This window comes from Malaclemys terrapin, chromosome 4 (assembly GCF_027887155.1).
Source record: "Malaclemys terrapin pileata isolate rMalTer1 chromosome 4, rMalTer1.hap1, whole genome shotgun sequence".
NCBI classification, from domain to species: Eukaryota; Metazoa; Chordata; order Testudines; family Emydidae; genus Malaclemys; species Malaclemys terrapin.
In genome coordinates this window covers 90,556,757-90,570,445 of record NC_071508.1, presented here as the reverse complement: position 1 = coordinate 90,570,445, position 13,689 = coordinate 90,556,757, and the positions used below count along the sequence as shown (strand labels likewise).

General features: G+C 42.4%; 1 protein-coding gene across 2 annotated transcripts in view; it reads left to right on the top strand.

The window, feature by feature from the left end:
* The window catches only part of CAPN3 (calpain 3), a 68,464-nt gene that overhangs the window by 15,970 nt on the left and 38,805 nt on the right, over positions 1–13,689 (top strand). For both annotated transcript variants that reach the window (XM_054028248.1, XM_054028247.1), the window contains exons 3-9: positions 709–827; positions 2,055–2,188; positions 2,651–2,819; positions 6,372–6,512; positions 10,433–10,516; positions 10,953–11,038; positions 12,407–12,484. In XM_054028248.1, the coding sequence (XP_053884223.1) occupies positions 709–827; positions 2,055–2,188; positions 2,651–2,819; positions 6,372–6,512; positions 10,433–10,516; positions 10,953–11,038; positions 12,407–12,484 (811 nt within the window). The remainder of the gene's footprint in view (positions 1–708; positions 828–2,054; positions 2,189–2,650; positions 2,820–6,371; positions 6,513–10,432; positions 10,517–10,952; positions 11,039–12,406; positions 12,485–13,689) is intronic.

The following is a 13,689-nucleotide window of genomic DNA, read 5'->3' as shown; positions in this document are numbered from 1 at the left end:
TACAGCAAATAAACCTCACAATAATAGGATAAGCAGAACTGGAATGTTGCCCTGAGAATGGGAAATCAAAACATAAAACATAGCCAGAAATGCACCAATGTCAGATTGAGGGACAGATCCTCTACCCTGCTCTGTCTTAGCACAGAAGGCTGTCTTTAACAGTCAGCTGGGAATTCAATTTGGATTGGTGATTTACCAGTCGTTGTAAAGCCAACATAGTCAGCTGTATTTCACCTACTCCTGCCCCCTAGCATGGCCCAGCAGGCATTCTAGTGCAATAAGGTATGACTGGAGCACTTTGTGGTCTGGCAGTTCTGAGTTCGGACATTGCAGCCAGTGTAGGCTAGAACAACTTCACAGAATAAAGGAGTACTAGACGCTAAGGATTTGTGCATTTGTGTAACAAATTCTGAGCAAGCCAGAGGAAAGTGTAAATTATACCAACTCAGACTCCTCTCAGTCCTTTGGGGCAGGGATCATACCCCTTCTATGTTTGTAGAGTGTTTAGCAAGTGGAGCGCCAATCCTGATTCGTGCTAATGGGCACTTCCCTAATACAATAATATTAATGTGCTATACATGTACTAAAATACATCACAATACACACAAAACACTCTAGTGGCTGGAGGAGATGGACCACTGGTCTCATAGGATTTTGCCCTAATGCCTTTGACCCTTCATTTTGTCTGCTGCTTCTGCTTGTTTACAGGTGACTGCTGGTTCCTAGCTGCCATTGCTTGCCTGACGCTGAATGAAAAGCTACTCTGCCGAGTCATACCTCACGATCAGACCTTCATAAAAAACTATGCTGGGATCTTTCACTTCCAGGTGAGTCCTTTCCAAGAGCCGCATGTAAAGTGGTGGTGGCATTATCCAGGGAGGTAGATGGAGCACTTGTTGCTCTGACAGTCCAGGAAGAAAGCGTTCCCTTTGTCTCATCTATCCGATGACAGTGCAAGTGATGGGGGGGGGGGGAGAGATGTAGGAAATAAATTCCTCCATGCCAGATTATTCTAAGAGAATCACAGAACAAGCAACCTGCCACAGTAATTGAGGAGCATTAAATCACCATTGAAACATTTGCAAATTAATATGCCCTATCAGTAAGAGAGAGCAACAGGTGTTCCCTCTCATTGCTCAGCTGTCCCCTGCTGCCCACTACATGGACTATAGATAAACTGTTAGCTGGAAAGGGACCTATTTTTAGTCCCTCAAATAGCTGGTCTCTGTTGGAGACATATTGTAAAAGAATTGATTATTTACTGTTTGATTTATTGTTTTCTACATTACCTGTAATCCTACCTCTGAAAAGACTCTATGCAGGGCTGTGTATGTTGCATGAGTGAACTCAGTCCAGCTACCACACTTGCAGCTGTCATTGCAGTTTTACAATGTCTTTTCTCAACCTCTCCCCTCACCTTCCTGTTTGCAATCTGGATGGATGGGTGATTACTGTGAAAGTGTGAGGGACTACAGGAAACTGAAGTTCTTTATTCTATCACAACACAAGGCCAGTGCAGCACAAGGTCCTCTGTGCTGCTCCACATGGCCGAAAATCCAACCCAGCAATCCTGGCAGTGTTTGGGGGTCTGCAAGTTACAGGGCCACACAGAAGCCATTGCTGCTACTCAGGGAAGACTCAGACTCCCAGGAGAAGAGGAGGTAGACACTTCAGAAATTAGGGTAGGAAGGTAAAGAGAGGGTAGTGTGGATTAAGATGGACATTTTGGGTGCGTGGCCAAAGGGGCATGGTGCAGGAAGGAGAGCCTCACTTTGAATTTGCGCTTGGTGACCATCTAAATATTATGTCTCTTAGTCTTCTAAAACCAAGGTTGAGCTCCCACTGACATAAATTAGGGTTGTAGGTACTCAGCACTTCTGGAAATCAGGCCTCAAATGCATAGCAGAGATCTCCAAAAATGTTTAGGAAATGGACCAAATTTATAACAGTACTTAGTTACTGGACTTCCCTTGCCCCATGGCTTTTCTAACCCTTAAGCCAGATTTCCCTCCCACCATACTCACTAATACATTTTTCTGTCTGCTTTTATTTAGTTCTGGCGCTATGGAAACTGGGTGGAGGTTGTCATTGATGACTGTTTACCAACATATAACAACCAGCTGGTCTTCACCAAATCCTCCCAGCGCAATGAATTCTGGAGTGCTCTGCTGGAAAAGGCCTATGCAAAGTAAAGGAATGCTTTAGAATTGCAATGCACCTTCACTAGCCTTATGTTATATGCTGTGTGTGGGGAGGTGATGATCTGTCTATATACCAGAGTTAACATAATTCTCTTCCAAGTAGCCATGGAAACAAGCCATAACGAAGAAATTTTGTTGAATTTTTCTTGAAGAAGTCCCTCTTTGAAAATCTATACATGTAAACAATATTTTCCCGTGGTTTTAATGTAGTTAACTCTAGTGGGTTAGACTTGGGGCAGGATGTAATAAGCTGTAGAGTAGTTTCCAAAGTTTGGCCTACCACTTAACCAGATGTCAGCAATTAGTTCTAAAAAAACAAACAACTTACTTTTGTAGGTGTGTGGATGACCCACATTAAAATTATTAAAAATTTTCAACATGACTTTTACCAAACTGATGAAGTAGAACCAGGATTGTTTATAGCATAACTTTTTTTTCTCCTTTCCAAGACTCCACGGGTCCTATGAGGCTTTGAAAGGAGGCAATACCACAGAGGCCATGGAGGATTTCACAGGAGGAGTGACAGAGTTCTATGAGATAAAAGATGCACCCAAAGATATATACAAGATCATGAAACATGCCAAGGACAGAGGATCACTCATGGCCAGCTCCATTGATGTAAGTCCATATGAACATTGTGGATAAGGCATATTAGATTGCAAAGGAGTGGGGTTTCTAAATCAGGGGACAATCACAGATGTCTTTGTAAGTGCTTTGCTAAACTGACATAGCGCAAGTCTATTTCTAGGACCAGAGGATCTCTGTTAGGTCTGACTTAGAAACTTCACCAGGAAGGGTGGGAACTTCCTGTATGTTATTCATAGATTCATAGATTCAAAGATTATAGGACTGGAAGGGACCTCGAGAGGTCATCGAGTCCAGTCCCCTGCCCGCATGGCAGGACCAAATACTGCCTAGACCATCCCTAATAGACATTTATCTAACCTACTCTTAAATATCTCCAGAGACGGAGATTCCACAACCTCCCTAGGCAATTTGTTCCAGTGTTTAACCACCCTGACAGTTAGGAACTTTTTCCTAATGTCCAATCTAGACCTCCCTTGCTGCAGTTTAAACCCGTTGTTTCTGGTTCTATCCTTAGAGGCTAAGGTGAACAAGTTCTCTCCCTCCTCCTTATGACACCCTTTTATATACCTGAAAACTGCTATCATGTCCCCTCTCAGTCTTCTCTTTTCCAAACTAAACAAACCCAATTCTTTCAGCCTTCCTTCATAGGTCATGTTCTCAAGACCTTTAATCATTCTTGTTGCTCTTCTTTGGACCCTTTCCAGTTTCTCCACATCTTTTTTAAAATGCGGCGCCCAGAACTGGACACAATACTCCAGCTGAGGCCTAACCAGAGCAGAGTAGAGCGGAAGAATGACTTCTCGTGTCTTGCTCACAACACACCTGTTAATGCATCCCAGAATCATGTTTGCTTTTTTTGCAACAGCATCACACTGTTGACTCATATTTAGCTTGTGGTCCACTATAACCCCTAGATCCCTTTCTGCCGTACTCCTTCCTAGACAGTCTTTTCCCATTCTGTATGTGTGAAATTGATTTTTCCTTCCTAAGTGGAGCACTTTGCATTTGTCTTTGTTAAACTTCATCCTGTTTAACTCAGACCATTTCTCCAATTTGTCCAGATCATTTTGAATTATGACCCTGTCCTCCAAAGTAGTTGCAATCCCTCCCAGTTTGGTATCATCCGCAAACTTAATAAGCGTACTTTCTATGCCAATATCTAAGTCGTTGATGAAGATATTGAACAGAGCCGGTCCCAAAACAGACCCCTGCGGTACCCCACTCGTTACGCCTTTCCAGCAGGATTGGGAACCATTAATAACAACTCTCTGAGTACGATTATCCAGCCAGTTATGCACCCACCTTATAGTAGCCCCATCTAATTTGTATTTGCCTAGTTTATCGATAAGAATATCATGCGAGACCGTATCAAATGCCTTACTAAAGTCTAGGTATACCACATCCACCGCTTCACCCTTATCCACAAGGCTCGTTATCCTATCAAAGAAAGCTATCAGATTGGTTTGACATGATTTGTTCTTCACAAATCCATGCTGGCTATTCCCTATCACCTTACCACCTTCCAAGTGTTGGCAGATGATTTCCTTAATTACTTGCTCCATTATCTTCCCTGGCACAGAAGTTAAACTAACTGGTCTGTAGTTACCTGGGTTGTTTTTATTTCCCTTTTTATAGATGGGCACTATATTTGCCCTTTTCCAGTCTTCTGGAATCTCTCCCGTCTCCCATGACTTTCCAAAGATGACTGGCTTTTGGAAAAGTTGACAGAAGGTGTCCATACCCAAAGAAGAACATGGGATGTTCAAAAGATGTCCCCTTTGCCTCAGGCTTCACAAAAAAACCTAAAATGTTCTATTGGAAACGTTTAGCTTTATTATAGCTTATAAACAATAGGGACCTAAATCCTGAGGTCTTTACTCAGTTTTCATTCAGTCCATATGCAGACCAACTCCCACTGCAGTAATTGGAAGTTGCCTTAAATATGGACTAAATTAAGGCCTCAAGATTTGTCCCACAAGGAGTAAGGAAAGAAGCCCGGTTTTGTGGTCCAAGCAAGGGACTGTGAGCTAGGAGACATCGACTCTGTTCCCAACTCTGTGACTTCAGGCCCTGATCCTGTGTGTTGCTCTGCACTAGTGGATTCCTACACCCACACGGAACCCCACTGACTTCAGTGGGTTCCACAGTGGCAGAAGAGTCTGCTGTGCACAACGGCTTGCAGGAGAGGCCCAGCTGTGTGATTTGGGGCAAGTCACTTAATCCCTTGTGCCTCCGTTTGCCCATCTGTAAAACAGATGTAAGACTATCTATGTGGTGGGGATGTTGCGGGGATAAACGTATTAATGTTAGTAATACTAACACCTAGCTCTTATATAGCACATTGCATCCCTAGATCTCAAAGTGCTTTACAAAAGATGTCAGTATCATCATCCCCATTTTACAGATGGGAAACTGAGACACGGGGATTTGCCCAGGGTCACCCAGCAGGCCAGTGGCATAGTTGGAAATAGAATCTGAGACTCCTGAGTCATGTCTATCCTTTAGAATACACTGCCTTCGTACACTGCTTGAGAGAGAGAGAGAGAGAGAGAGAGCGCGCGCTAGCTAGCTAGCTATAGAAGTTTAAAGCAATATTAATCAGCACAGTATTTATTAAGCATTAATTTTCTTAAAGCCTAAAAAGATCAAATCCATACTCTGGCCCTGATGCCAGAGGAAATAGATCCAATGGGGAAGGGGGCATATTAATGCACTGCCACTGGTATTGATTTATCTTCCAGAAAAGTGATGCTGAAACAAGAACAAAAATAAACAAAACGTATAAGTGAAAGAATTACAATTGCAAGCTAAGTACATACAAATGGAGGGGGCGGAGAAAGAAAGAAAGAGGAGTCAAATTAATTACTTTATAAAATCCACTTGACTTTTTCTGCAAGGTTCCCGACTATCTCATGAAGTTCTGATTTTCCAGAACCATTAGTTGCAGAGGTTAAAACAGAAAAAAAGAGGGAAAAGTACACATTTCAGTGGGCTTGGGTTCTGAAGCATCTTCTGGAGCAGATTCTCAGGACTTTAACCTTTTGTTGCACCACACTGCCATATTGCCTCATGTAGTCATTTGTGGCCATGACTTTATTGCCTAATGTGACATAATTGCATGGTGACATAGTATCTCCCACACAAATGAAGGTAAGCATATGGGGTGCTGCCATGTCTTTTTGGAAGGAAGTGCTCTCACTGAGGTGGAACAGAAGTGGGGGGGCAACGTATGGCTTTTGTGAAGTAAGTAGAGCGATGTGCCCTCTAATTACAAGTCTCCCATTTCTCTTTGACCTTTGTGCGGAACTGAGTCTATCACAGTAGTTAGAGGCACAGCTCATTTCAATGCGAGTTTAGGACTATGGAGCTACCGTAGTAGCACGAGAGCTCTAGTGTCATTGAGCCCTACAGATAAAAGAGCAGAACCTCTGGTATGTAATGAAGGAGAATGGAAGTTCTCTAATTAAGCTTCTCTTCTTCCATTTCTTTCTCGTTTTTCTTTCATTTTCCCTTTTCTCCTACTCTCTTTCTTCACTGATTCACTTCCCATGTACCACTTCTTTCTCCCATTTTCTGTACCAGGACAATATGGGCTTCTCATACGGGACTGCTCCTCAAAGTGATCTTGGGGAATTAATTGCCCGAATGGTGAAGAATGTGAATAGCATGCCGAGGACTGACTCAACTCTAGATTTCCAAGGCTCAGAGGAAAGGCCAGCCTGGGTTTGTATGCCTCAAGCAATGACTGTCCCCGGCCTCATAACTCTTCTCCCTGTAATCATACCAATTAGAAAACCACAGCAACTGTGTTTCGAAATCCCTTACACATTGCATTGAGTTATACCATATCAGCTGAAGAGAACTAAAAAATTGTTCTAAAAAGCGTTGGGCGTCTGTGTGTTCTTAGGAACTAAATGATTTCAATCCTCTCAAGATGCAGCAACAGGTATAATTCTCCCAAAAGACTATGTTAGCATCCAGAGAGGCAGCTGTCAGTTAAGATCACAGCTTAGAACTTGTGTGAACAACTTGCTCCTAGTAGAGAAGCAGCAACAAAAAGTGTCAGGAAGTGTGCACTCAACTTCTCCCTCCTAATAACAGTACTATGTCACTGTTTAACCCTTTGTTAACTACACAACACTTAGGCACAAATTTTCAGCAGGCTTCCATTAATGCACCCACAAAATGTGCAGATGCATTAATTTGCTTGTGCAAAAATCCACATTTTTGCATGAAAAATAGGTAATAATTCAGTTAATGAAATGTTTTACTTGTGGAATTGGATGGCTGATGCCTATAAAATGATAAGTGCACAACATCTGCAGATTCATTAATGAAGTCCTTTGCTTGGGAGGGATGGTGGAATGGAAAACGTAAAGAAAGAAAGATTCGAGGGACACAAGATCTCCACCTTTACCAAAGTAAAGGCTCTAGAGGGCCCTCAATCATAAGTAAGAGCTCCTATATACCTCATTTTAATATGTGGAATATTAAGGGAGTTCTGTGAACAGATGTGTAAGGTCCTCAGAAACAGCTGGAGTAAGGAAATACCACAGAGACAGACAGAGGGCTGCTTGGAACAATTCAGCCTTATAAAAACCACTGGAGGGCAAGGGAGAAACACATCAAAGACTACATGAGTGATGAAAAAATTCAGAACATGGAAATCCATTTGGGTGATAAAAGGTTGGGGGATTTCAAGAAAAATAGAGTGAGGAATGCTAGAAAGGTTTAAGATAGAATCATCCAACTACTGGGTAAAAGAGAGACTTGCTGTCCTTCCCCATTTCGCTGTTAAACAGTACCAATACTCACTCCTCAGGGCTACAGATAAAAGAGCAGAACCTCTGGCATGTAATGAAGGAGAATGGAAGTTCCCTAATTAAGCTTCTCTTCTTCCATCTCTTTCTTTTTTTTTCATTTTCTGCTGCCTTTCAGTGATAAAGTAAATGATGCTTGTCCATTTATATAATATTATAGAACCTAAAACTTTCATTTGTAATACTTCTGTTTTGACTGTAAAAGAGACAGATTAATTTAGAAGTTAATAGAAGGAGGACAGAAGAAGAAATAAAACTTTTCCTGTTTGACATCAGTTTTGAGTCTTGCAAAATGATATAATTCCTTGGGGAAGTACACAAATGTATACAAATTATGCAATTCCTTGCAAGTATTCTTGGCTCCTGTACAAATGACCCTCCTAGTTTCCAAGCACAGGCTGTCGAAACTGCACCTATTCATCTGGGCACTGTACCAGTGTTCCTCCTCTGGTACCACACACTAGTAGAAGTTCACAAAATTATTCCGGAAGTTGCCATTCCTGTTGCTATATTGTTTGGCTGGGTGCTACACTGCTGAGCCACCACCATCCAAAGCCGTGATACTGGGAAGTCACTGGCTGAAAGCGCTGTCTCCTAAAGAGTCAATTTAGCAGAGATGGGAACTAGAGGCAGGAGCAACATGAGAATTTAAAAATTGTAAAAGGCGGGGATTGCCGAGGGGAGGAAAACAAAAAAAATTAAGGGGATAGAGAAATGAAAAGAGGAGAGCTGGAGAGGAAGCTAGATGGGAATAATATTAAAGTTAAAAAAAGGGAAGAGGGAAAGAGGAAATGGACACAGAAGGGAAATAATGGAAAATAATTTTGACAGCCAGGTTCGTTCTATTCTATCTTGTTATTTGTATCAGACACGTTATCGTAGTACCTGACTCAACGAATTCTCCATTTCTACCTCTCCATGTCTTATCTATCATTGGAAATGCATGAATGGCTTTTGGCATGTGCATGCAATCCTTATGCATCATATATTGTTATACTACTGTGATTTCAGGTTCCTTTCCAGTGACAAAAATAGTGGAGGAGGAGGGGAAAGTTTCATATTTCATTTCATACATATGAATTTGATCACCTGGCCTTTGTTTTTGTTGCTTATATCCACTATAACCCTCTCTTCAATTCTCTCTCTTTCCAATACATGAATATCCTCAGCTTTAGGAATAAAAACATGTCAGGTACCTGAATTGCTGGTTAATGCCTCAAAGTATCTCTCAGGAGACCTAAGCATCTGTAGGTTGAAACTCTACCCCTGAGCACATCACTCTTGAAACTCAATTGGTCTGACTTTTTTTAAAGCATGGCTGTTATAAATCATTTTGAAATATAATGTATATCTACAAAGAAAATGAGAATACATGTTAATATACGTAAGTGGGAACAGAATATAACATAAGACATTTTAATACCGTCAGTATAAGAGCACAGGACGGTATAAAGTTAAGAGAATTCTAATATGTAGAGTATTGACTCTGATGTTTCTAATGGTTCTGATGTTACTAATGGATATGCAGTAGAAACCTGCTAATCCAATAAAAAAATTGCCACTTTGTCACCTCTCAGCAAAGACTGAATAGCAGAAACTGTAGAGAAACTTCGTATTGATTAGATTTAATTATTTTGAGTAAATATACTGTAGGAAAAATACTAGTGCATTATGAGGTGTTCCCATAAACCAGTAAACTAAACTAAAAATAAAGGAGCAAAGTAACATTTTGTGATTTAATTATTAATGGTCTCCATTGTTTTCATTCACTTATCTTACTAGATGGCAAAATTCACAGTGAGTCTTGCAGTTACCAGTACAAATTAGTGAGGTAACTCTTTGCCCCAGGAGGTGGCTGAGCACAATCAGGTATTGCTTGGCAGGGACAGACGTGCTCAATCGCCAGATCCAGAGTGACAGTGCTACCTTTTGACACTACCAAATGTATATTCAGACTAGTGATGGCCCCGAGCCACAAAGTTCAGATCAGAATATGAGCTTTACCAAAGTTTGTGATGTGGTTAGATCTGGGATTTTGGTTTAGATCCCTCATTAATTCATATATAGTGTTAATGAACAAGACTCCCTGCATGAATATGCATTAAAATGCATAGTCAGTTGTCTTCAGAGATGGAGAGAAGAGCTTCCAGATGTGCGCACTCTGCCCAATCACACACTGGACTGTGGGAATTATTAGTATACATTTATTAACCTTAATTTGGGAAGATTATATGTATTTTATGACTTTTAAAACCAAACTTTGTACTTTGGGATAATTTAAGCATTATACCCAGATATGTAGAAACCCTTAACCTGTGTATTAGATCATTTTAACATTAGCTTTGATAAAAAAAAATCAGTTTATTCTGTTTCATAAATTCATTGACTTTTGAGTGCAGAAGGGATCACTAGTCTGACCTCCTGTATGACACAGGTCAAAGAATTTTATCCAGTAATTCCTCCAAAAAGCTCATCTTTTATGATTGAGTTACAACATTATTTAAGAAAGACTTCCATTCTTGATTTGAAGACTTCAGGTGAGGGATAATCCACCACGTCCTTTGGTACATTGGTCTGTATCTGATACAGCCTCTCTTAGGGATAGATTATAACCTAACCTTGCAGTTAGATGAACTCTATGACTTCTGGGTCTCCTCCCACTCTAACATCTATGATCCTACGAAATAGAAGCAAATGGTCATTGTCCCAATTTCCAAGTGACATATTTGGTGACCTAGTGTGGTGCAGAGGGAGAACATGGCTGCCTTAAGTATAGGAATGGGTGTTATGTACTGCTTACTGTTTTTATTCCATATTTTACAGACTATAATCCCAATGCAGTTTGAGACACGCATGACTTGTGGGCTAGTCAAAGGACATGCCTATTCAGTTACTGCAGTGGAAGAGGTATGTATGGATTTATTCTTTCCTACAGCTAGGAAGAAGCTGTTGTTTAGGACAGCCAAGCAATATGTCAAAACAGGGAGAAAATAAAAGTTATGAGTTTTTGTAAACAAAATAAACATTAAAATTATACAAGTTTTCTTGAAAAGGAAGAATTAGAAACCCATTGGGATCTTGGCTGGGAGGTGGGGGAAGGAAAGTGTAGATAATGCACAGCAAGTTTAAACCAAGGGATATTGGCGCAAAGAGAACTCCAGTGTGCCCCCAGCCATGCTGCCTGTGCTGGGAGTGTGTCAGATCACTGGAGGGGTAGGAGACCTCTAAGGAATACATAAGTGCTGCAGGAAGTGAGCATGAGTGATTCAACAGGGAGTACATTTCCCTCTGAGCCCATACGAGACTAATTAATTTATTCAATCGTGTTTTCTTTTTCAACAAGACATCATTTAAAGCGGGAAAAATAAAGCTAGTGCGGCTAAGGAACCCCTGGGGACAGGTGGAATGGAAAGGAGCCTGGAGTGACAAGTAGGTGAAAAGCAAACCTAGGAGTCTGTAGGGTGGGGTTAAAAAAGTCATTCCACTTTAAACGCATTGTGCTTGTTCTGTGATTGCATCCTAAGACTAAAATGAGGTATATGCAGTGTCTGTGCTCTAGTACTGACACCTGTACTTGGAATATGAACACATCTATTTTTCTGGAGGCTGCACTGAGTGCTTAGCTGGGGGATTACTTTAGGCAAGACAGGATTTTAAGAAAATACGAAATCTACTAGGGAAGGGGAATCTTGATGACAGGGAGAGAGGAAAGAGCATGGCTTAATAGTTCAGCCAAGAGCTTCTCCTGTTGCAGACATAGACAAGACTGTGACCTGGAATGGGAGGTAATCTTCTAATGCACTCATGGGCAACGGGCATCCCAGGTGAGGAGAGGCTAAGCCTCCCCAAACAGCCAGGCATGGCCCCACCCACACTCCGCCCCGAGGCCGCTTTCTGCTTCCCGCTCTTCCCCCATGGCCCCAGCCCAGGCTGCTCCTCTTCCCCGAAGTGAGCTGTGGCCAGGGCTAGGGTGGGCCGGCCAGCGGCCTGGGACTTGGGGCGGCTGGGGCCGGTGCTTGGGCTGCCCAGTGCTGGGGCCACCCACCTAGTGCTCTTGAGCTGGGGGCGCTGGGGAGGGCAGGTTGGGGCGGCCCAGGGCTGGGGCAGGGGGGCCAGCAGTCGCAGAGGGGGGCTTGGGGTTCTGGCAGGGGAAGGGGGGCCCTCAGGCAGAAGTGGCGCGGGTGGGGGCTAGCCTCCCCAAATGGGCGGTTCATGTGCTGCCCATGAATGCACTGAATAGCAGGAGGAAAGGGGATCTGAGAGAGTGAGAGTGTGTGTGTGTGTGTGTGTGTGTGTGTGTGTGTGTGTGTGAAAGAAGAAATGAGATTTCTCACTGAGTTTTGCAAATAGGAGCCTCTGTAGCTCTTAAAATAGGACTGGAGTTTGCAACACTTTCCATCTCTGACCCAAACAGAATAACGACAGTACAGCAGATTGCTGAGTGCTATACGCATGAAATGGAAACTAAAACCTGAAGTGTGTGTGCACTTGCCTACCTGTGGGGGAGTGGTAAGGTGGTGTTTGTGGTAAAGTCAATAGCACACAATAAGAAAAGCGAATCAAACTTGTCTGTGGTATCAGCATTAATGGGAGTAGGAAGAGGGAAACTGACTAGGATGGCTGCAGATATAGTAACAAAAAAACCTGTCATTCATGGCTGTAACATGATTAAGGATTAGGACATTTTTGTGCCAGCTGTTGGCTTTGTACACCGTAGGGCTTATAATAAAGTATTAACAATTTCTTAAATAACTGTGTATTGCAAAGTGCAAGAGATTCCTGTTTGTTCTTTTGCAGTTCAGACGAATGGAACTTAATTGACAAAGCAGAGAAAATCCGACTACAGTACAGAATTGAAGAGGATGGGGAGTTCTGGTGAGGATACACCTTTTTCCATCTCAGAAGTTGTGTTTTCCCTGAAGTTCTTCCGTGTCTATGCTTGACTGATTGGGTACACATGAGAGTTCCTAGAGATGCTAAAAAGAACTGTAGCTCCACGAGTTAAGGTTGCACAGACATTCTTGCTACCAGTGCTCTGATGAGCATGTGCAAACTGAGATTTTTCAAAGACTTACAATTTGGCCAAATGGGGGTGTTTTTTCCAAGGCACACCACTGACCCCAGCCTAACAAGCCTTTTCCCCTGCTGCCAAATTTCAAGTTCCAAAATAAAGAGGTGCTAGAGTTTCTAACTAAAAGGATGTCAGATTGTTGTTGTTTTTTTAAACATAGGCAAAACAACTTTTTTCCATAATCTCATTCTTGGAACCAGCTGAACCATTTTTGCCAAAATTTTCCAACTAAATTCAGCCTGAGGCATGGAAAACTTCAGCTTGAATGAATATAGTTTGGCAAAGTTATAAGCAACTGAAAACAGTCTTATAAATGGGAAGTGACAGGCAACCTTAACAATAGGTGATGCTACCAACTCTGCCCATAATTCAGAGACCACCAAAAAGAGTAAGATCTGCTTTTTATGGACTTGGTTTTTCAAAATAGTGAGCACCCACAAACCCTACTGAAGTCAATGCAGGCACTGAGCATTTTTGAAAACCAGGACCTTAGGATATGTCTGTGCTTCAGCTGGAAGGTGTGATGCAGTGTAGGGTGGGTTTGGGAGATATGTCTACACTGCGGATAGGTGTGATTCCCAGCACGGGTAGCCAGACTCACACCAGCTCAGCTCGAGCTAGTGCACTAAAAATATCAGTGTGGACATTGCAGCCCCTGAGGGCAAGCCTGCCCAACCTCCTGCCTCTAAGCTCAGGCAACTAGTCTGAGCCACCACCAGTGCCACAACATCCACACTGCTATTTTGAGCATGCTAGCTTGAGCTGACTTAGCACAAGCCTGGCTACACGCACTGGGAATCACACACACACACACACAGCTGATCTGTAGACAGAAACTAAGGAGCAAACCTTCAGCCTAGTACCTTACCCAGCATAGCTATTTGGACACAGGATGGATTTGTGGAGGAATAAAGGGGAAGGAATCCTCCCCACTAGAACATTAATTGGCTACAGAATCATATCTGGCCACTACTGCTGACTTGATGCTGCAAGTGCCCCTAAATCTTCT